The sequence below is a fragment of the Megalops cyprinoides genome, chromosome 1 (genome assembly GCF_013368585.1).
Source record: "Megalops cyprinoides isolate fMegCyp1 chromosome 1, fMegCyp1.pri, whole genome shotgun sequence".
Lineage (NCBI taxonomy): Eukaryota > Metazoa > Chordata > Actinopteri > Elopiformes > Megalopidae > Megalops > Megalops cyprinoides.
In genome coordinates this window covers 5335045-5357544 of record NC_050583.1, presented here as the reverse complement: position 1 = coordinate 5357544, position 22500 = coordinate 5335045, and the positions used below count along the sequence as shown (strand labels likewise).

Below are 22500 nucleotides of genomic sequence, written 5' to 3'. Positions count from 1 at the left end.
TTATGGGATCAGATTTCTTTATTTTACTCATAACATATCCACAACATTTTCCTTCTGCCAATCATTCAAGTAAGTGCCCCAATTAAAAAAGTCTCACTCCTGGGCTGTTTTCAGAACAGAAAGTAAGAATAATCCTTAAAAACAACCTTAAAACTCCTTAAAAAAAAACCCTCGGGTAGAGATGCTGTTTAGAGACAAAGGGTCAGCGCAGGCCGGCTTCCCTTGAATAAGAATAAGCTGTGAATATGATTCAATATGTCTTTTCCCATCACAGGCAATTTCTGGTTTCATTCTGTGGTCTGTCAATACATTCTCCGACACCAGAAAAAGTGCTCGCGGTCAGCCCGAGCGAGCCGCACAGTCAGAGATGCCTGCGGACGCACTGCGAGCTTCGAGCAGCTGACACAGTGAGTGCACCTCTGGAAAGGAGCTGAGAATTATAAACCTGCCCGACTGGGCAAGAGGTTATCACACATAGAGAAGGACATGCAGAAACAGAAGAGTAATGGTAACAGCAATGGAGGAAGGGGAAGAAGAAGACAAAGAAGGAGGAGGAGGAGGAAGCAGAGGACAAGTACGGAGAAGAAGGAAAAGAAAGTGAAAAACAAAAAGAAGCAGTAGAGGAGGACAGCTGTATCCCAATATGGTAACAACAGTATTTAAACAAACTGTTGGCTCTTCCAGAATAGTGCTGTCATGACAAATAAATGCAGCGGAATACTCCAACCAGAGCAAAACATAACAACAACACAACACCTTCTGAAAGACTTCTTTTGCTAGATTCAATCGACAAAATCTGATCAACACCCAGCTACTCTCTACCTACACAGCAAGAAACGTATGTTTAAGTCGCTTACTTAATACAGATGTGTTGGACTAAATAGCCGAGAACTGGCATTATCAATCTGTCACTGTGAATCATTTTCATCAAGAACCGTCCCCTAAGTGATAAATGATTTTTTTATCCCCCCACATCACGATCAGCAATCTTGTCCACACACACTACTGCAACCAGCTGGCACAGAACGATGCTTCAAACGTGGCACATTCTGAGACCTCTCAAGACTGGCCAAGAGCTCATTTCAGCGAAACAAACAATGCAAGAACAGACTCCAGCAGAGGAGGGGAAATCCGAGGAGGGACATGAACACGTGAAACCAGCCCGCGGGGGGGCAGCCGACCTGGACGGACGCGGGGCCTGCCAACCGCGCAAAACATTCAGAGGTGCAGGGGCCGTGTAGGCCGACAAATAATTGAAGAGAAGAAACGGAACACTCTGAGGACACCACTGCATCTCGTCCATTATTCATCTCCGTGGCCTGTGGCTCTTAGCCTGAGCAACTTGTATAGTTAAGTTTTACACAGGATCGGTTTTTACAGTTGGATATTTTACTGAAGCAATGCAGGTGTAGGACCATACTGGAGGGTAAAACTGAGAGAGAGAGAGCTGAGAGTTGAGCTGAGAGCTCCTTAACAATTTTCTACAAGTCTATCATGTGCCTCCAATGTTTGAGATCTACATTTTTTAAATCCTTCTTTAACGCCCATTCATATACACCAGTAACTTTGGATGAGTTATATATGCACAGCTCTGATATAGTTCTGATATATTCACTTATGTGTTTGATGACTTCTCTTGAGAATATGCTGATATATGCATTGGTTTCATGTCGTGTTTCATCTAGCATTGTGAGTCAGGTGAACGATGTTACCACAACTATACTCGTGAATCAAAATGTGTTTTTTTTTTTCTCTTGAGGATGCCTGTAGGCTGTAATTTGGTTTCTGACTGGCGAGAATCTCATTCTGTGTCAGGCTTCACAATCTTACAGGAAGGACTGCTGACAAAGCCAATGAAAAGTGAGCCCCTCAACAATGTAATACGCCCCACGGTCATTTCTGGTAAGCAGCTTCCTGCAGGACCACAACAGCAACAACAACAACCAGCAAAAACACACAACAAGATGCCAGCATAAAGGCAAGGAAAACCCCACCACAGAAGTGGAAAGAGGAGGAGATTTCTTGGCTGTGGTGAGAACTCAGGTCTTCATTGGCTCCTTTTCCAGAAGCCCTCCAATGATGGCCAACCAGAGCAAAGATGTGAAATATACAAAAATCACCTTTACCTCTGGTTTTGCAGAGGTAAAGGTGACGTTTGTATATCTCAGGAGCTGTGATCTATATTACTTTATTACCTTATTGGCATTTAGCAGAGGCACTTACTTACAAGGGTTACAATTTGTACACGGTTTTCCATTTATAAAGCGGGATATATTTACTGAGGCAATTCAGTACCTCGCGCTAGGCTACAGCAGCAGGGCCCCAGCAGGGGAACGAACCTGCAACCTTTCGTGAGTCCAGCTCCTTATCACTTTGCTACACTGGAGCCCTAATATTACGAGAGCTCTCAGTGAGCCAGCAGTACAGTGGCCAGTTTGGTAACAGTACTTGTGGTAATCATAGCATGGGGGTGGGCGGCAGTGTGGTTAAGGAGCAGGACTCGTAACCGAAAGGTTGCCAGTTCGATCCCCGCCGGGACACTGCTGCTGTACCCCTGGGCAAGGTACTTAACCCACAATTGCCTCAATAAATATCCAGCTGTATAAATGGATAACATTGTAAAGAACTGTGACCTATGTAAGTCGCTTTGGATAAAAGCGTCTGCTAAATGAATAAATGTAAATGTGTCGCACACTCTGACTCTCCAATTTCAAAACTTGTGTGGCATGTCAACACAGAGTCATCATCACAACCTTTATTCTGCAGTGGCCACTCTGCTTTGTTGTACACATGCGCACTCAGAGCATACTGGCTTACAATGTTCAAAAATCATACTGTGCGTTCTGGCCTGAAGTGCTTAACTGCTCCACAAAACTCAAGTGGACTTGAAAACCCAGTTTTCAGTTATAGATTCCATTGCCACACTTGATACCGCAAGCCATTTTTGTTCTGATACTAGCTGAACACCTCTGATGAAAATAGAAATAATTATGCTAACCTTTCATAAACATGATTTGGAGTGTTGGGAGTGTGCTCGCACTTACACAAGACGAAAAACCGAAACAAAACAAATCTCTCCCCAATTCACACTCCACTGTTCCACAGCTGCGCACAGTCCAGTCTTTTTAACAAAACCAATAAATAAATAACTAAAAAAAAAAGCTAAATTTGTCATCAGGACATTTCACTGACCATTGTTAAAATGAGTCAACTTTGTGAATTGTATTAAAAAAAGAAAGTATAAGCTTAAAAGTCTAATTTCCTGGTCTCTTTGTAGGCCTGCGTGGCCCTTACAGCGCGTGGGTGGGGGTGGTGGTCTCATGAATAGAAACTGGATTTGCAGACAGCTGCACTGGCGGACACATTATGGGAGAATTGATTGTGTCCTGCACACAATGAAAAGGATGAACACCAGGGAGACAGGCAGAGAAGGAGGGGAGGGGGGGGAATTAATCAAGTGCACCAGGTGGCCAAATGGCACAGTGGAAATCGAATGAAACGCATATAAAGCATGCATGGGCCCTCCGTTTCCGACAAACCTGCCCATTCCGCTTAAGGTCTTATTCCTTTTTTTTTTTTTTACCAATATTTCACCCAGCTGCCACTTAGGTGAACTAGCTTGTATCTCTCGCTCTCTCTCGTATATACACATACATATATATGAATGTATGTACTTGCTTGAGGTCACACAATTACACAAAAAGGTCGGTCAGCCGATTTGTAATCGCGATGCATAAAAAATATCGGGATGTTTTTTATTTTAAAAACTTCCGGTTGTGGTGGCACTGGTTACGCAGAGGTCTATTTGCGTCCACTACGGTCGAGCTGAAGAGCTCCCCCACTCTCCCTCGCTGCTGGAGGGCCAAACAGCTTCACACTGCACAAACACCACGCCGCAAACGCGCGTCTCCGTATCAGTGCCCCCCCCCCCCCCCCCCCGTTCCAAGGGACGCATTAATCCCGCTCTAATTACCTATGCTAATGACAAGATAGCACATCAGTCAAAGTCATTTAGCTAACAGTTTGCACAGCGTTCCGAACAAACGGTCCCGAGCCTGAGAACCCCGGCGCGACATCCACGGCCTATGCCCACGACGACAGGCTACCTGCAAACCTTTATAGGAGGCGAACCAATAAGAAACAGAAACGGGAAGGATTAACCGGTCATATGCGCAACCTTTCAGCAACATGGACATTCCGACGCCTACTGAACAAGTTCTGTGACAACACAACAGTGAATCACCCAGACGACCCTGGGGAGAGTTCACTGCGCGCTGTATTTTCCTCACAACCAGGTGGCTGATTGTAAGAGAAATGCTAAACGCCACGGTGTAGTCTTGGGCGATTTAAGTGGTGCGTAAGCGTTTGTTTTCATCGATAGAGGTTTATTGTTATATGCGTGTCCCTGCGCACTCATATACCCCCCTCCGGTCCTTTCCTGCCAACGAAGGATCTGAAAACAAACCTGGTAGTTAGGCTAAAATAATACCCCCGTCTTTAACACCCGTCCGCGAAATTAGTCGGAGATTTACAGCCGCGTGACCAGCCTGGGTTTGGCTTCAGCAGCTGTATTGCAAAGCGATCACTTGCCGATACAAATACGACAGTAGCCTCATACGGTTTCGATGTGGATTACACTGTCACACAGGCTTTGGAACTCAGCAAACCAACTTCAAAGCCTGTCTATTTTGTGACAGTGTCGCGTGTGCAACATTACTTGAAGGACCAAAACAAACAGAGGTGCCGGCCCCCCTTTGTTGTCATGCTTGCCAGAAGTCAACAAACATGCATTACGATCCAGCTAAGTTTCTGTAAACACTGCAAGCGTTCGGAATACACTGCCCACACCCGCACGTAGAGAACACACAAACAGTTACCGTATGAATGAAAATTCATTACTGCGAATGAGCTTACGGGCGCCTGCACGTCACATGCTTACTACTAGACTTAGCTAGCAAAACAGGGCCAACGTAGGGCAGGGCACACATACCCTGCTGTTTTCAGTCCCATTTACTCAGCCTTCTAGATAATTGCACTTATATGTGCAATGACTAAATGTGATATTGTGTTGAATACGTATGCCAATCGTACAAGAAGTCGCGGTAACTGCGTACTTACATACGCTTTGATCGGTGACACGTCTGGATCCACGGATAAAAATGTCTGAAATCATGCGTACAAAAGTCCAAAATACATCGAACGAAATGAAATATAATCGTCACCTTCGTCGGTTTGTCTCGCAACTCCCCCCCCCCCACCCGGCGGAAGGGGATCTTACCTGGCCTGTGCTTCATCGAGGCTCTCGTCCGTGATAGCCATGATCTGCTGGAGAATATCCCCGATGTCCTGTTGCGGCTGTCCGAGGGACTGCTGCTTCCGAACCGAGTCCGGGTCGCCCACGTCGGGCTGCGATAATCCGCCGATTCCGACGAGACCCGTCATCATACGGGTCTGTTCATCCATAGTTTAAAAAAAAAACCTCGCCGTCTTCGAACACAACCGAGTTTGGACAATTATCTAGCTAGAGACAGTGGAAAAAAAACCCACCAAAAGATAGCACACCTCGGCCGTCACCAAAACAATAAAAAAAAACAAGTTAGCTGGATAAATACAACGTCCTGCGCGCCAACCTCTTCAAGGGAAAGACTATTTCAATTAAAGTCTACCTGTTCAAAAATAAATCACGCGAAAACACCCGCGAGCTTGCTCGCTCTGTAGCTAGATAACTGGACAGCGAGTACAAAGCGACTCTCTCCTTAAACGTCTTTTTGCAGGGGAATGAAATCCGAGGCACCGCGCAGAAAAAGAATGCATTAGAAATTAAACGAGATCGAAAACAACTACAAACAAAATAACTACACAGACGCGTCTGTATACGAAACAATAACAAGAAGGTTCAGAGTGGCTTCTTACACGAGTGCATTGTTTTGAAAAACTGAGATGTCAACAACAGAAATCAATGCATCGTCCGGTAATACTCGCGGTAATAGGAGTGCTCCTCTTTTTTATTTTTTAAACAAAACCAACTCCGACGATCCGGCGCTTTTGAAAGGTACGAAACACTAGACAGACAAAGCCAATTTATTTGCAAGCCGTATCCGATTAGGGAAATAGTTGTCTCCTATAAGTATATCGAATGCATGTTTAGATAAAAACGCGACAAATTAATTAAGCGAGCCAGCTGCCCATCTGTAAGAGATCTATATGGAAGGCTAGCTTGTAAACTAGGCAGAGAGAACCGAGTGAAATGCACCAAAAGCGCTTCAAATGCTATAGCTGGCTGTGTTCTCACTTCCTCGACACTAAAAGCCAGGCCGGGGCGCCAGGATCCTCAGTGTGTCGTGGGCTTCTCTTCCCTCCACGTATATTAGCCAGCTAGCCAGCTAACTAAGCAGGAGTGCAGGACGGTTTTTACGACGATTAAATATGATACGAGACAGAACGGAAGTGGCTTAAAACGCTTCAGTGTCGAAAACTAGGCTCCGCTCCGTCCGACCAGCAAGCCACGGCAAACCCGCTTGCGCTGGTCAGCCTGCTTCGTTTTTTCTTCCCTTTCTTTCTTGCTCTTTCTTTCTTTCTCGTGCTTCTCTCCGTATCCGTCGCTCTCCCTCTCCGTTCTCCCACTCCCAGTACTACGGCAGTCTCGGCGCAGGCAGTCCCTCGCCGCTACGTCATCGGCCTCAGTATGGCCGTCACACCACCTCACAGTGGGGAGGGATAGGAATGTTTGTCAGCGTATATACGAAAGGACCGTCGTGCTTTCGGTAAGTTTTTGTGCTGCGTCTGTGGGCATTGGAAGCGGACGGCCGCGAAAGCGCGGTCGGTTTTAAGCATCGGTGTCGCTGGGGTTGCTTCCTCAATTTGGGATGGAAGGTATGCCGTCCAGTCTGTGCCAAGTTGCAATTTGGGCGCGCTGCCGTATCTGAACCGGAGCAAGACTTAGCCTCTTCGTGGTTTCTACAGAAATTACAACGAACGTGAGGTGTGAGTCATGAAAGCCTAGTTTGCTTCTGTCCCGTATAACTTCATTTGAATACAAGGCTCTGGTACAACTTCATAAAGCCACACACAAAAAATGCCTAGACTTGGCCAATTTCCAGCATCGTCCTAATTCTCTTTTTGCTGCTTCTTCTTTCCCATCTTAATTTTCCTACAGCAAAACACCATCACAAATCCTCCTGTACTGCTAATAATACATCTCACCATTAGCCTGTCCTCAATAACAACACATGTTCATTGTAGCCAGTTAGAAGTTTGTGGCCTACTTAGAGAGGCAAATCATTATGAGTAATACAGGAACCCTTTTAGGTATTCTGCCTTGGGAGGGGTTTGCCATAACAGGTACAAAAATGCTCTGTTCTTCTGAATGGTAGGATAACTTGTGCACTAATCAGATGGTCATCTACCTGACTGCTCTTTCTGCTGCATAGCTGTGAACTTGATTATCTCTTCACTTGTGCTGCGTCATCGTAAGTGAATCACCAAATCACTGAAACGCAGGTCAGTTATCACACGTTTTTACCTTTTTGTAACAACCACCCGTTTAGCCTGTAACTAGGTTTGGAACAATCCACAGGACATTCGCACTGAACCAGAGCTCACTGATATGTTGTGGATCCTCTCCAAGCGCTGTTTCCTTCATGCGCTCTAACCATGCACAGCATGTCATAAGAATAAGAAATACTTTATTAATCCCGAAGGAAATTTGAGTGTCACAACTGCACCGTCCGGCACACATCAAAAACAACAAAAGAATAAACTGAATAAAATAAATACAGAGGTATACAATACAACAAATAGAAAGATGTTTGTGCAATTATGCGTTGTGCAGTACTTCTGTAGCTGTCATATAATAAATAAATGAGAACAGTGAGATGGAGAAGTTATCATCCTTGTGCCATGATTATATACATGGTATATAATGAATTATGAAACAAGAACGAACAAGAGTAAGGTTATTGCTATTATACAGTATGACGTGCAGTAGAAAAACAATAGTAGTAGTAGTGCAGTGGTGCAGAATTTCATAATTCATTTGCAGGCGTTGCCTTTGGCAGCCACTGTCCGTCACGCTTTGCTCGTCACTCAGTTCTTTTATTTGCTCGCTAGGTACACCCCTTCGTTTGCAGTCCTCCTTCCCATTCCGTGAAGTTAACATTTTTTTTTTTTTGTTTCATGGCTAATTTTCTTTTTGAGTTCGAAAATAGAAGGGAGCATCAGCCTACAAAGTTGTGACCCACTTCCACATGCTTCCTTTAATAAAAAAAAGGCTGTGGTTCAATCTAATATTGAACCACAGCATCCCTGTTGAGCTAACATGAAAATATGCAAAACTGCATCACAGACAACAATATTTTAGCAATATGTATGGCAAACCTTACATTCACACACAAAATAACAATCCATACTAGTGCTGTATGGAAATACTCTAACTCATTAACCTTTCCCCTAAACACGATTGATAATCCTACCCCAAACCCGTGTCCAATCCCAACCCCAAAACCTAACATTTTATACCTCATTTCATATCTTTCAGATCTCACCACATAAAACACACTGGAATGCATTGAGCAGTAGTCATTACATTAAACCACAATAGCTAAACAGGAAAAGAGAGAGAGAGCTTCAGAGCGTGTGCATTTTTGAAATATTTTACCCCTAAGTATTAAAAAATTCAGTTGACAAAGAATTATTTTTTCATTTATCCAGTGGTAGGTTGTCATCCGATACTAAAAACTGGGATAGAAAAAAAAAATCCAAAAATTTGTGTCTGTCTCATGATATTTCTCAGTCTGTCTAACATGCAATACATTTAGTAAGTTAAGACATCATTGCCTCTGGCTGACCTGGACACTAAGAAAGTTTAACGGTCTGTCTCAGCTAGTCTGTTGATCCCAAAGAATGGGTGCCTGGGCCTTGACCAATAAATATAATAGGATGACAGGAAGGATATTGGACATGTAGATTGTGGAATTCTCTGTGTAGAATTGTGATCTCTGATTAGGAATCTCTCAGCCAATCGCAAGGGACACATTGTACTCCCGAAGCGTCGAGATTGGCAGTGGGATCAGCCATTTGAACCTTCAGCCAGATGGGAAACAGAAGCTGGAAACACGGCAGTGACCTTCTTCGTCGCTCACTTCACCAAGTCTTGGCTCTGACTCTTTCTTTGTTTTGACAAAAAGCAAGCATTTATGCAGTTCATACTGAAGAGGAGTTAGTGGACCTGGCTGGGGAGAAACCGGGTGTTACATACACTGAAGAGATAAAACATAATGACCACCTGCCTAATATGCTGTTGGTCCTCCGTGTGCTGCCAAAACAGCACCGACCTGCCGAGGCATGGACTCTACAAGACCCCTGAAGGTGTCCTGTGGTATCTGGCACCAAAACATTAGCAGCAGATCCTTCAAGTCCTGTAAATTGCGAGGTGGAGCCGCTGTGGATCGGACTTGTCGGTCCAGCACATCCCACAGATGCTCAATCGGATTGAGATCTGGAGAATTTGGAGGCCAGAGCAACACCTTGAACACATCATGTTCCTCAAACCATTCCCGAACAATGTGTGCAGTGTGGCAGGGCACATCATCCTGCTGAAAGAGGCCACTGCCATCAAGGAATACCGTTGCCATGAAGGGGTGTACCTGGTCTGCAACGATGTTTAGATAGGTGGCACGTGTCAAATTGACGTCCTCATGAATGGCCAGACCCAGGGGTTCCCAGCAGAATATTGCCCAGAGCATCACGCTCTCTCCACCGGCTTGCCATCTTCCCACAGTGCATCCTGGTGCCATCAGTTCCCCAGGTAAACGGTGCACACGTACACGGCCATCCACGCGATCTAAAAGAAAACGGGACTCATCGGACCAGGCAACCTTCTTCCACTGCTCCAAGGTCCAGTTCTGACGCTCATATGCCCATTGTAGGCACTTTCAACGGTGGACAGGGGTCATCATGGGCACTCTGACCGGTCCGCTACTACGCAGCCCCATATGCAGCAGGGTGTGATGCACTGTGTGTTGTGACACGTTCCTCCCATAACCATCATTAAAATTTTCTGTGACTTGTGCCACAGTAGACCCTCTGTCAGTTCAGACCAGACGGGATAGCCTTCGTTGCCCTCGCGCATTGATGAGCCTTGGATGCCCAACACCCTGTCGCTGGTTTGTGGTTTGTCCCTCCTCGGACCACTGTCGGTAGGTACTCATTACTGCTGACCGGGAGCACTCCACAAGCCTTGCCGGTTCAGAAATGCTCTGACCCCGTCGTCCGGCCATAACAATTTGGCCCTTGTCAAAGTCGCTTAGGTCTTTACTCCTGCCCATTTCTCCTGCATCCAACACGTTGACTACGAGAACTGATTGTTCGCTTGCCATCTAATCTACCCAGACCTTGACATGTGACCTTGTTTAGAGATGATCAACGTTATCCAGTCCACCCGTGAGTGGTCATAATGTTTTGGCTCATTGATGTATAGGAACAGAACACAAAAGGTTGGTCAGACAAAAGTGTAAAGTCCAAGGCTGGGCTAGAGACTGAAAAACGTCTTGAAATTATAGGTGATTCTAGAGAGACGTGACACTAAACTCAGCTTTAGCTAGGCTTTGATAAACATACTATTTAAAATATAATAACATTAATAATAAATCTTACTGATCTGCAGTGTTAATTTTATTCTCCTAGTGCAGATGTAGTAGGACTGTAAGGCTAGATGTAAACAGTAATGAAAGTTTAATGTTACAAATCCACATTAATCATGTCTGTAATAATTTCTCAGGTGTACTAGCCAGTCATTCTAAAGTGAAGTTACAGTGTCTGTTTTCCACATGTGGGAAGGCTGTTATGATTTTATACTGATGGAGCATCTAAAGTGGTGGATGACAACACTCCCCCTTAATGACTTTTATTTCATATCCCAGTTAACTGTGAATTTCTGTCTTTCTGTCTGTCAAAAGGGTAATTCATATATAAAGTAATTGATTTTCCATTTGAAAGATATGACTTTTTTTTAAAAGGAAGCATTTTACTTGGCTTCCGTTTTTTTCTTTTTCCTCCTCAAACTCATTTTACAGTGTTATATTTAGAGCACTTATAGCTACAATCCATAAATTAAATAGAGAGACATTTCCAGTCCATTATTTGATTGACAGTTGAGTTGCCACGGGGAAGGGGGGGGGGGGGGTGAGGGGGTGTGCTCCCAGACCTCCTTGAACATTAGCCCGCCCCCTCCCTCGGTTGTTAGAAGGCCGGGATAGAGCGGGGGGAAGGGCAGTAGATGAGAGTTTGAAGTTCCATTTGCCCCTCCCCTCATGAATGGCAGCAGGCGGGCGCGGTTGCTAGGAGACAGCGGGGTTTTGTAATGATTGACCCCCCCCCCCCCCCCCCCCCGAATTCATTTTAAAAATGAATAGACGTGGCGACGGACGGTCCCGTTTTAAGTGCAAAAGAAAACTTTTAACATAAAAAATATGTTCATGTTTTTATGCACTTTACCGGTGTGTAAAAAACAAAGATACAATAAAAAAATACTACGTAGGCCTACCAAAACATTTCTTCTGGCATACAAGAAACGAAGTAAAACTGTTATACTGTTAGATTACGTGATCTGGCCACTAATTAGGTTACCACTCCGAGATATCCGAAGGTTGAAATGTTGGGAGTCTCTGTGAAGAGAATCTAAAAGAGATTTACATTATGTAAAGACAGTGTAAGATAAGAATAAATGCCGCATATCAAACGTAGTCGTGTACTTGAAACTAATTTCCGTGCTGGCTATAGACCGGGCTAAATGAGGTTTAAGGGTTACTGTGTGCGAGTAAGGCTTTTAACGAATCATTCTCACACAAAATGTACCTCCTGCAAACCAGACTCCAGGGGATAGCGCTTGCTGTCACATGGCTGGATATTTTTGTGTGAGTCAGTCCGGTAAAAATGAGAATGAATCGAGCCATTTAGCTGCGACGGAGTCGCGAGGAGGGCGAACATGCTTATATTGAATGAAAAATTCAATCCCTCTTTCATGGGGGAAAAAAGACGAACACGGACTGCTCGAGATTAAAACAAGCGCCCCCTCTTCTTTTTTTGCCGACACGGAGGGTTTTTTGTCCCTGGTAGTTTATTACCCCCGTTTATAAAGACAGGTCTCTCAGACGGATGGCTTGCGGAATGCGCTGAGAGAAGACTCCCGCGTCGCGGCGGTGTGCGATTATGGGAGAGGGGAGAGGGACAATGCTGGCCGCGGTTTGTGCTGACTTGCAGCGCATCTCTCCGTTGCAATCAGACGCTAATCAATCTGAGAGTGGAGGGGGTTAGCCGAGGGAGCGGGCGACCCGCTCTGTTCGTAGGCTACTTCATGCGGCTGATAGCGTGTTGTCTCTGTGCGTCGCGGAGTTTCATTCCCGGGCCGGCTCTCAATGTATAGACACCAGTGACGGTGTCCAAGAAAAGGTCTGAAAACAAAGACCGAAGCGGTAGCCGGCGGAGTACAGCGTCTTCGTCCGTAACCGTGGTGTTAAATAGCATGGACCAGGACAAAACACATTCTTACTGGCAAACCAGGCAATTAGTGGCCTGTAGACACGTAGACAAGAGGAGCAGGTGTCTTGAGAAGAGCCTGTCGGTGTGAATGAGTATGTATGTATGCCTGTATGTTCCAGAGAGAGAAGGTCTGAGAGCGTATGTATAAAAAATGTGACAGAGGGTGTGTGTGAGAAAATGTGTTTTTCTGAGTGAGAAAGTACAGTATGTGTATGGGATAGGATGTGTGTGAGACTGTGTGTGTGTGTGTGTGTGAGAGAGAGAGAGAGAGAGAGAGACAGAGATAGAGAAAATGTGTTTGCCCAAGTGAAACAGTATGTCTATAACAGAGAATGTGTGTGAGACAGTCTGTGTGTTATCAGCAAGATCTGGTCCTAAATACACGTGATGATGGAGATAGATGCTCTATCTCCATCTTCACATGTAAACATAGTTAAGCTGGCTTCTTAAATGAGAATTCAGTCTCTCCCTTTCTCTCCCCCCGTCAGGGCCAGTGCTGCTGCAAAGCTGCTGGGAACTCTCGGGACCTAACACCGATATCTTACTCCAGAGCCTTAATCGGAGGCTTAGTCTTAAAAACATGCATTCATGTTCAGGTTTAGCTGAGACTGGTCACATTCTCCTGTGATCTCAGTCTCTGTCTCAGTGGTGATCACAGTGGTTGAGACTCCATCGCCATATCAGACGTCTCAGTGTTGATCACAGTGGTCGAGACTCCATCAGCAGTTCTGGGAATGGGAATCTCCCAGAGGTCCACAGTTTCTGCGGGACTGTGCTGAGTCTGTGGGTTTCACTTTTTAGTTCATCAGTATTTCAGCTAAACCCTGTTAGGCTGAGTGTCTGTATGTGTTTTTTTTAAGGGGGGGAAGCATTTGAACGAAGGTTTTGAATTTTGGGAGTTCATATAATCTGTGTGGTCAGTTGTACCTTACATTTAGTTGCTTAGCAGGCCCTCTTGTACAGAGCATCTTTGACAGCTCCTACATGTCATCCATTTATACAGCTGTACATTTACTGAGGCAATTTGAGGTTAAGTGCCTTGCCAAAGAGTACAACAGCAGTTCCCCAGCTGGGTGGCTTTGGCCAGTAATGGAGCTCAGAGGAGAGTTTTCTGTACCTGTCTGGTTACCAAAACATTGGAACAAACAGAAACAAAAACAAGCGTAGCACTCCCAGCTTCATACAGCCCGCTGATCCTCCTTAAATATCCCTTCTTAATTAAATGTAGAGGCACTGAGAAATTCCAACAATAAGCACACACACACACACTACCAGTGATAGACACATGCATACAAATACATGCAATACACACACAGGCATCCTACACATTCAGTGGTACACCCCCCCATTTCCCACGTCCCCCCTGTTCATTCACATCAATTAGCCACTCATGCAATTAAGGTAACCGCATCAGGTAAATGGGAGATCCCTCGGCCCACAGAGCCGTCTCTGCATGTTACCACAAACACACAGAATAAGGGTGGTGGTGTAGCACAGTGGTAAGGAACAGGGCTTGTAAGTGAGAGGTTGCTGGTTTGATTCCCCTCTGGAGCACTGCTGTTGTACCCTTGGGCAAAGCACTTAACCCAGAATTTCCTCAGTAAATATCCATCTGTATAAATGAATAACAAGGAAGAATTGTGACCCATGTAAGTTGCTCTGCATAAGAATGTCTGCTAAGTGCCATTAATGTCATGTAATGTGGATGACTCTGGATTGTCCTGTGAGAGTCCTGTAGTGTTGGATGAGCCTGACATTACTGCTTCCTCACACTGACTTGGTGCACACCTGTCTGCATGTTTAAAGCAGCACCAGACTGCAGTTATGCTCGAATTTCTCAGTTTCCAACGCACGCATGACTGAACGCTTTTGTAGATGTTAGAGTGGGCATGAGTGTTTTTTTGCAGTGTGAGTGTTTGAATGTGTCTGTCTTCCCCTCTCTCTCACACACACACATGTACACACACACGCACACACACACACACACACACGCACACACGCGTGCGCGCGCCTGCTCGCTCTGCCACCCCCGCTCCACCCCTCCCACTCTGCCTCATTTTCATTTAAACAAGAATCGATCAGTCCAACAGCAAGCTGCCTGGGGTGACGCCAACAGTCTCTCAGGGGATGACCTCTCTCTCTTTCTCTCGACACCCCCTCTCCCTCTTTCCAAAAAACACCTCCTCTCTCACCCTCCACCCGCCCACCTCTCTCTCATCCTCTCTCACACTCTCTACACCTCCTGCCTCCCTCCATCCCTTCCCCTCCCTCGCCCCCCGATTCCTCCACACTCTCTCCCCACTCACCTCCTATCCCTTTTCCCCAAAACTCCTCCTCTCTCTCACTTCACACATTCTCTCAGGAGTCCAGGATTAAAACAGGCTCTCTCAGCATGGGAGGAGTTATCCAGCGCTACTAAAGCATTTCAGAAAATGAACATGTAAGATCAAGCACCCTGCAGACCTCCTCTTCCTCCCAACACACCACGCCTCCCTCTTTCCAGCTCTCTCTCCCTCTACTCTGTCTTCACTGCTTACAGGTATTTGCTCTGCAGCCAGTGTCCGTGTGCATGCGCTAACATTACATTACATTATCCAGAGTTACAGTTTTATCCCTTTACCCAGCTGGACATTTGCCGAGGCAATTGTGAGCTAAGTACCACACATAAGGCTACAGCAGCGGTGCCTCAGCAGGGAATCGAGCCAGCAACCTTTCGGTCAAAAGCCCTGCTTCTTTCCACTATGCCACACCGCTTCCCAAAAGAGATCGCTCTGCCTCGGTGTCGTTTTTGTACGTGATGGATGTGCTGAGCACGGTGTTGTGTTTAGTGTGTGAAAGGGAAATGTGTGTAGTGTTGGGCCTTTGAGGCGTGTGATGCACCCTTTGCTTGCCAGGACCCTCCTCTCCTGCACTGTATGCTCTGGCTGGTTATTTAACTGAAGCTGTGGTCCACCTTCTCTCTCCCTGTCTCCATCGTCCTCAACACTTTTCCATTTCCTCAGATCATCTGTCTATTACCTCCCCCTTTTTCTCTTTCTCTTCTTGCATTACTTTCATTCTCCCCACTCTCTTTTTCACACCCCCCCCCCCCCCACACACACACACACACTCCTTTTCACATTCTCTATTTCCATTCTTCTCTTAACCTCTCCATATCTCTTCCCTGTCCCATGGATCTTTCTCTCCTCTCCTTTCCAGGTCTCCATTTCACCTTCAGTCTAGACAATACCCTCTGTACTCTCTCTCTCTCTCTCTCTCACACACACACACACACACACAGAAGCACTCTCATTTTTTTTGGCTGATGCAAATGAATGAATGAAACCGAAGGATTCAACATGCGGAGGCAGCTGGAAAGGACAGAGGGAACAGGCTCTGAGAGGAGAAGAATGATCACATGCGTTTGTGTGAAAAAGGAGAGCAAGGGGGGAGAGGTGAAAACAGGGAGGGAGATGAAGAGAGAGATAGAGAGAACAGAGCAAGAGGGAAATAAACACAGAAAAATAGGGAGAGAAGGGGGGGGGGGGGGGGGGGGGAGGCCAAGAAAGACGCAGAAGTGAAAACGCAGATTTGGAGAATAGAAGGAGGAATTAGGAGCAATTCGGGAGCTGGGAGAAACAGAAGGACACAGAAGAACAGAATGTTTTGGCTGGGTGTGAGAACAGGTAATGCACAACCTGTGGGCTGGATCCCAGCTGCTGCACTAAATCAGGTTCAGATACGGTGTTTTACACTTTTTTGTTGTTGCTGTTGTTATTGTTTTGTTTTTTTTACAAAGCTGCTGGCCATTTTGAATTGGTATGAGTGGGCAGATCCGTGATCAGCGCTTACAGTCTAAATCTACCCGGTGCTTAAAACATCCAGAATGGACATGCTGGACCCTGTCTCTCACAAAGTTCGTGAAATTTGCAGACTTTTACCAACAGCGTAGGTGACAACACCGCCATCTAGTGGAGCTGTGTAGCGTGAAGACAGTCTAATGCTGCACTTTAAGGCAGGACGGCGAAAACGAAGAGTGCTGGCTGACCGCAGATGCTTAATTCATTCATTTTCTTATAACATGAAGTGTATGTGTGTACGCGAGCAGGACTTGAGACCTTTACAACACAATTAACTAATGTGTAGTTGTGTTGCCTACATTACAATAAACAGTCTGAATGTGATATCGGGTAAGGGCAGTGCGACATGAAATTATTATTTCCTCCGTAAATATCATATGCAAATTCTTACAGACATTTATACACATAATATCAAATCTCACGGAGATGCCGGAGCCTAATAAATCGATCATTTACGTACTCCGCACTTCGGTGTAATCAAAACGGTTATCTGAAGTTGAAACCACGATCTTTTGAATCCTCTGATTAAGAGATGAGGAAAAGTTCATGGATTTTTGTTCTATAACAAATTCTTAGGCTACAATATAATTCCTCAATCTTGCAAATGCTCTCCTTTCAATGTCAACGTTTTGTGAACAGTAGCACAATTTTCTCCTCTTCCAACACAGCTGCTGTGATGTACTGAATACAAATTTAAGTCGCTGGACAAATATGACATAGACACATACCAGTTAGCTGTGCAGCATTAATAAACGAAAACTCGGTTAACAGCCAGCGAGTTACACACCGTGGTTAGGAGAAGTGACAACAACAACAGCATCTCATGGACTGTTGACTATAAGTAGCGCGTACGATGACGTGTTTTTAAATATTTACTTTAAAAAAAACCCCTTTGACTCGGTTTGCTTAACATATAGGAGCAGGTCAGATCTGGCCATATCTGCTTTCAACCAGTGGGATACAGACTCGTTGAAATTCAGTTAGTTCGATTTGCGCTTGGGGTGTGACTCCCAATATGAACCAAAAGAGTTTTGGGAGACCCAAATTGTACCGGGCACTGAATGATTTTTTTTTAAATCTAGTTGTGTGATATTTGTATAAAATGTAATTTTATTAAAACACTTTGTTCTTTTTGAAAATGCTTAATTTCTAGGCTTTTCATACCTTACAAAAATCGATGTCATTTTGAATTTATTTATTCACCGCTGATGTCGAACATTCGCCCTTAACTTGACTACACCTTGTCATGTTTGCCGCCAACGTTAAAACTCTTCCAACCGTTTCAAAAATGGCTGAGGATAATATTATTGCGAATTTGTAAACACAGGAGCGAACCTTCCTCATTCTCTGGTAAGTCCAACAACTAACCCCCAGCGGCATAAAAATATAATAAATGTTTAATTAGAGGTGGCAGGCTGGTTTAATCCACTGTGCATTTTAGCAACGTATGATTAAACATTACCCCTGGATGAATTAAAGCAGACCGTGTATGATTTTATGCCATTACTGTTTGGTTAGGTCTATATTGCCATGTTTTTGCCAGGTTCTATGATTTTAATGTAGATTTCTCCTCTACACAATATTTTTCATAAATTAATTGCGAACACACTTCTAGCTTCTTTCAATATGTGCTTATGTTCATTTCTTAAAAACCACTGCTCACTCGTATTCCTAGCCCGGAGCTCAGGTCAGACCACCAAACCACCAAAGTCGATCTCCGTCTAGTGAAATCTCTACCGACATCACTTTTTAATTTCAGCCTTTAGTCTGAAGTGTCATTGTGAGCGCAACAGTCACACATTTTAAATCCCCTCCAAACTAATCATTTGCTTTCCAAATGGTTAGTATTAGTTTTATGGTGCAAAGGTACGAGAACATCGGAAGGGTTTGAGTGTGATAATGTCTCATCAGGTCTTACAAGCAAATCTGTAAAATTGCAGTTTTTGTTGAGCACGATAAAATCACACATCTACATGCCACTTCATGAAGCAATACAGGTACCAAATGTCATGGTTACCAGTTACACCACAAACTTGAATAAACAGACTCACGTAAGGCTAGGCGCTGTAGTTACAGATTACATATGCAACCTAGTTTAGGCGTTTTATCTACATGAATACGGATGTAAAGACTTTTGCAACTAGGCCTATTTACTATACTTTAACCGTTAACTGTATAGCACAAATCCAAAGGAAGCTCAGATGCGAGCTTTACCCTAGTTTTACTTTTAATGCCATTTATGGATTGCTTGTTATTTTATCGGTATCATAGGAATAGCTGGAATTCCGTGCTGACTAACTATATTACAATGATGATGACCGTTATCCTCAGACAACCATAAAATGAGATGCTCTTTTCTATACGCGATCCAAACCAGTTAGCTTCTTAGCTTGCTGACAATAACTAGTCGAGAACAGTCTTTCTGATTCAGACCATATACGCGCTGTTTCATTGTCCACCTTCTGGTAATGAACCATGGATTTACGAAACTAAAAATAGTGTCAGGCAGCTTGCATTAAGTATTCATCGAAATACGTGCTCGAAAGTCCCTGTCGCAACATTAGCAAACAAGCTTACATCCACCATTTTACACATCCCCCGAGGTGCGGCTGTAACAAACTTAACCAATCACCAAATGAATAACCGCACATGCGCACTTATAAGGGGGTGCCCCCCCCCGCGTTTCTGGTAATTGTAGTTTATATATCCCTTTCCTACAACATCGTCAGGCGCGATCGGAGGAAGAGGCACAAGTTTTCGCAATATAGGACTGCCCAATTTCCCGAACACGCGTAAGTATCACCTGTTTTGTTGCATATGTAAAATAAAAAGTCGAAAACTTTAAATAGAATGATAGCTTGATGTAACATGATACATAAAACAAATATCTAGCCTGTATTTAATTGGCTACTATAATTTTAGCCATTACTGCTTTGTGAAGAAATATGTCATGCATCGGGAAAAAAATGATTCAATGTATGTCAACACACAAACTAGCGCATAATAAATGTTTGTCTTACGAAAGCTTACTATAACAAACTGCTGTTGATAAGTCATTTTCTTTGACAATCAGAGTGCATGAACAGGTTTGAAGTAGGTTATGGCGTGAATGTTGTAGATGTTTTTCGCTAGTTAGTGTGCTGTGTAGGGTGAGATCTTTCTTCATTAACGCAAATTAGCAAAAATAACTGCATTTGTATCTTGTAGCCACGGTTATTGTGTGGCCAGTTCAATGTGTTTGGCTACAAACTAATTGATTTCCCGGTGTTACTTATTATGCCCAGTTTAGAGAATGGTATAGTACTGTGTTGAGTTTTGTTTTTCTCGTATATTGTTCATGTATTAACGCGCTTTGTTTTGTATTTTACCTAGTCCAGGACTAGCAAGTGTTACTACATTTCGATACCGGTAAACTGTAGCGCATCATGTCGGCGAAATTGGCAAAACGTGTTGTTTTATAACATTAAACTAAGTAAAACGGATTTTTTTGGGTTAGCAATCTCGCATCCATCTGAAAAGGAACCAGATATTTCAATAGGCCCATAAAATATAGCTTTGATATCATTCAATGGGTCTGGTTGCATATAGATGTCATGTAATCTAGTATATGAATGAAATGGCTGTTCTTTGCTACTGTCAAGCCTTGAAGGAACAGAAATTGTAGCAATAGAATATTCCCACAGAATGTGTGAAAGCCGACAACTTGCGCGTACACCGCACTTCAAAAATGCGTACGGAACTGAGTCATGTGTTTTAAAAGTTTCGGCCAGATCACGGAGTTCTCTTCCAAATTCAGACACCAGTTGCGTCCCTCAGCATTGAAACAGAAACAACCCCTGTGATCCAAAGCCTCAGTTCTGTAGGAACGGATGTAATGAATTGTATACATATTTAAGTAATCTGTGGCCCACATATCGATCATTTGTGTTGTTTCCTGCTTTATGACGTCATATTCTTAATTTTATTCATCAGAACGATGACGATATAATAGACTTACTTAACATGCCAAACCTTTTCTTGGTGCGAAGAATATGTTTTAGAACTGCTTAAATGTGTACTTTGAAAGTCACTTTTCTATGTGTTTTTTTCTATTTTGTACCATTTCTCAACTCGTGTTGAATGGAGCCGAAGAACAGCAGCCTACTGTAGCTGGCCGGGTGCGTGGCACACGAGTGTAGTTTTTACATTAGCCTAATTTCGGTCATAGGAACCAAGTAAAAAGTAGCGAAACAGCCAATCTGTGTCACTTCGTTTCTTTCGCTGAGATGTTTGCGACTTCCCCAAAGTTAGTGACAGTGCTGCGGTGTACTGCCGCAGGGGAAGAGAGTGGAATCCTGTCTGACGGGCACGGGCTGTTCCCGGGCCGTTCATGGAGTTCCAACGCTGGAGTTTACCGCTGCGCAAAGCGTGATGCGGCAAAGGCGTATTGTCCCACTGCTTCTGCCATACGCGAAACGTACAGCGCCTAACCGTCGCCCTCCGCATTACAGGCTGACCGTGAGGTTTCAAGCGTTGGAGTCAATAGTCAGCCGATTATTGTTCGGTATAGTGTGTGTGTGTGTGTGTGAGAAGTTGCTCTGGTTTGGAACTAGCAATTCGTAATTCTGCACAGAGACGTTTTGCTCTCGTTTTTAATCAGGTGCCTAACTATGTTTGGTATTATTTGCTACATTTAAATTACAGGTACTCATTTGGCAGACACTTTTATCCAAAGCGACTATAAAAGCGAGACTTATAAATGTATTATGACATAATACATATTGACTAATGACATATTGCAATGACATATTACATATTTATTAATGACATGACATATTGCAATGACATTACATATTTACTAATGAACATATTAGGAGCTGGTAATGATTCAGAAGCCTGACACTGTAATTTCCTCCAGTCAGAGATGTCTCTGCGTGAGTCCAGACACACCCCCTGTCTCCCTGTGACAGGAGTGGCCTGGGCCTCAAATGGCAGCACCTGCCCAAGGAACTTCACATTGGTAGGGTACCTGGGTCGGAGCTGGGCGGGGCAGGGCAGGGTGGGGAAAGGCGGGGCTGTCCTGTCCCTAGACCACTGTCAAATCCTCTCTCCTGTACCCAGATCAGAACTAAACCTTCTGTCCTGTACTCAGATCAGTGTTAAATCCTCTTTCACATTCACAGTCCAGTGTTAAACTCATTTTTTGTCCCTAGATCATGACAAAATCCTCTATCTCTCACTCAGATCAGTGTTAAACGCTCTCTCCTGTTTTCAGATCAGTGCGACCCACGATGGCTCGACGGCCAACTTTGTCCGTGGGTTTGGGATGAAGTCAGGATATTTCCTGTGCTACAGCACAGTCAGTAATGTATACACACACACACACACACACACTCGCACACTTGCACAGACTCTCACACACACACGCACACACGCACACATGCACACATACACGTCTTGCTCTACAGGTGATGATGTAAGAGAAAGGAACTGCATGGGTTGCAATGCTGGTGCATACACCCAGTAGAGTAAACTCATACAAGTCTTCAGAGATCTCCATTTCCGTCACAGACTCTGGCGGGAAGGTAAATAAAGACAGACCTGAAGGAACAGGTAGTGTTTGGGATAGCATTATCACGTGATCTTAAGTGTCAATTTTAAAAAAATCTTGAATCCTGGAGACAGGCCAACCACGCCTTAATTGGGCATTTTTTACTTTGTTTAAAGTTGCATATCATGATGTCCCTGTTTGGCATAATGATATCAGACGTCTCTTCAGAGATGCCGTTTGGTTAAATCTGAAAGGATAGATAGGTCACCCACTCCACTCCTCTCTCTCTCACTCAGAACGCAGTGGAAGGGAAGGTGGTGTCGGACATCCAGGTGATCTCGGACAAGGAGCCCATCCCTCACGGGTATTCCTACATACCTGAGTACCTGGAGCCCAGTGAGTGCCACGCCAGTCCCCACATACCTGAGCACCACCCAGACCTTCCCAGTACTGCTACATACCTGAGTATCACCCTGACCTCCAGAGAAATGCTACACACCTGGGCCCCACCCTGTTCCCTCCATTCTCCTCACTCTAACTTTATGTTTGCACCAAGGGTACCTCTGTGCTCACATTAACACTGCACTAACTTCA

At 44.5% G+C, this 22500-nt stretch overlaps 2 protein-coding genes across 4 annotated transcripts in view; one reads left to right on the top strand and one right to left on the bottom strand.

Moving 5' to 3' along the window:
* The window catches only part of LOC118785147 (pre-B-cell leukemia transcription factor 1-like), a 49731-nt gene extending 43103 nt beyond the window's left edge, over positions 1-6628 (bottom strand). For all 3 annotated transcript variants that reach the window (XM_036539708.1, XM_036539716.1, XM_036539725.1), the window contains exon 1: positions 5279-6628. In XM_036539708.1, the coding sequence (XP_036395601.1) occupies positions 5279-5463 (185 nt within the window). In that variant the 5' untranslated portion in view covers positions 5464-6628. The remainder of the gene's footprint in view (positions 1-5278) is intronic.
* Positions 6629-19106: 12478 nt separating this feature from the next.
* The window catches only part of LOC118792049 (multivesicular body subunit 12A-like), a 10352-nt gene continuing 6958 nt past the window's right edge, over positions 19107-22500 (top strand). The window contains exons 1-4 of the mRNA XM_036549749.1: positions 19107-19168; positions 21274-21375; positions 21631-21714; positions 22203-22302. Coding sequence (XP_036405642.1) covers positions 21280-21375; positions 21631-21714; positions 22203-22302 — 280 coding nt within the window. The 5' untranslated portion in view covers positions 19107-19168; positions 21274-21279. The remainder of the gene's footprint in view (positions 19169-21273; positions 21376-21630; positions 21715-22202; positions 22303-22500) is intronic.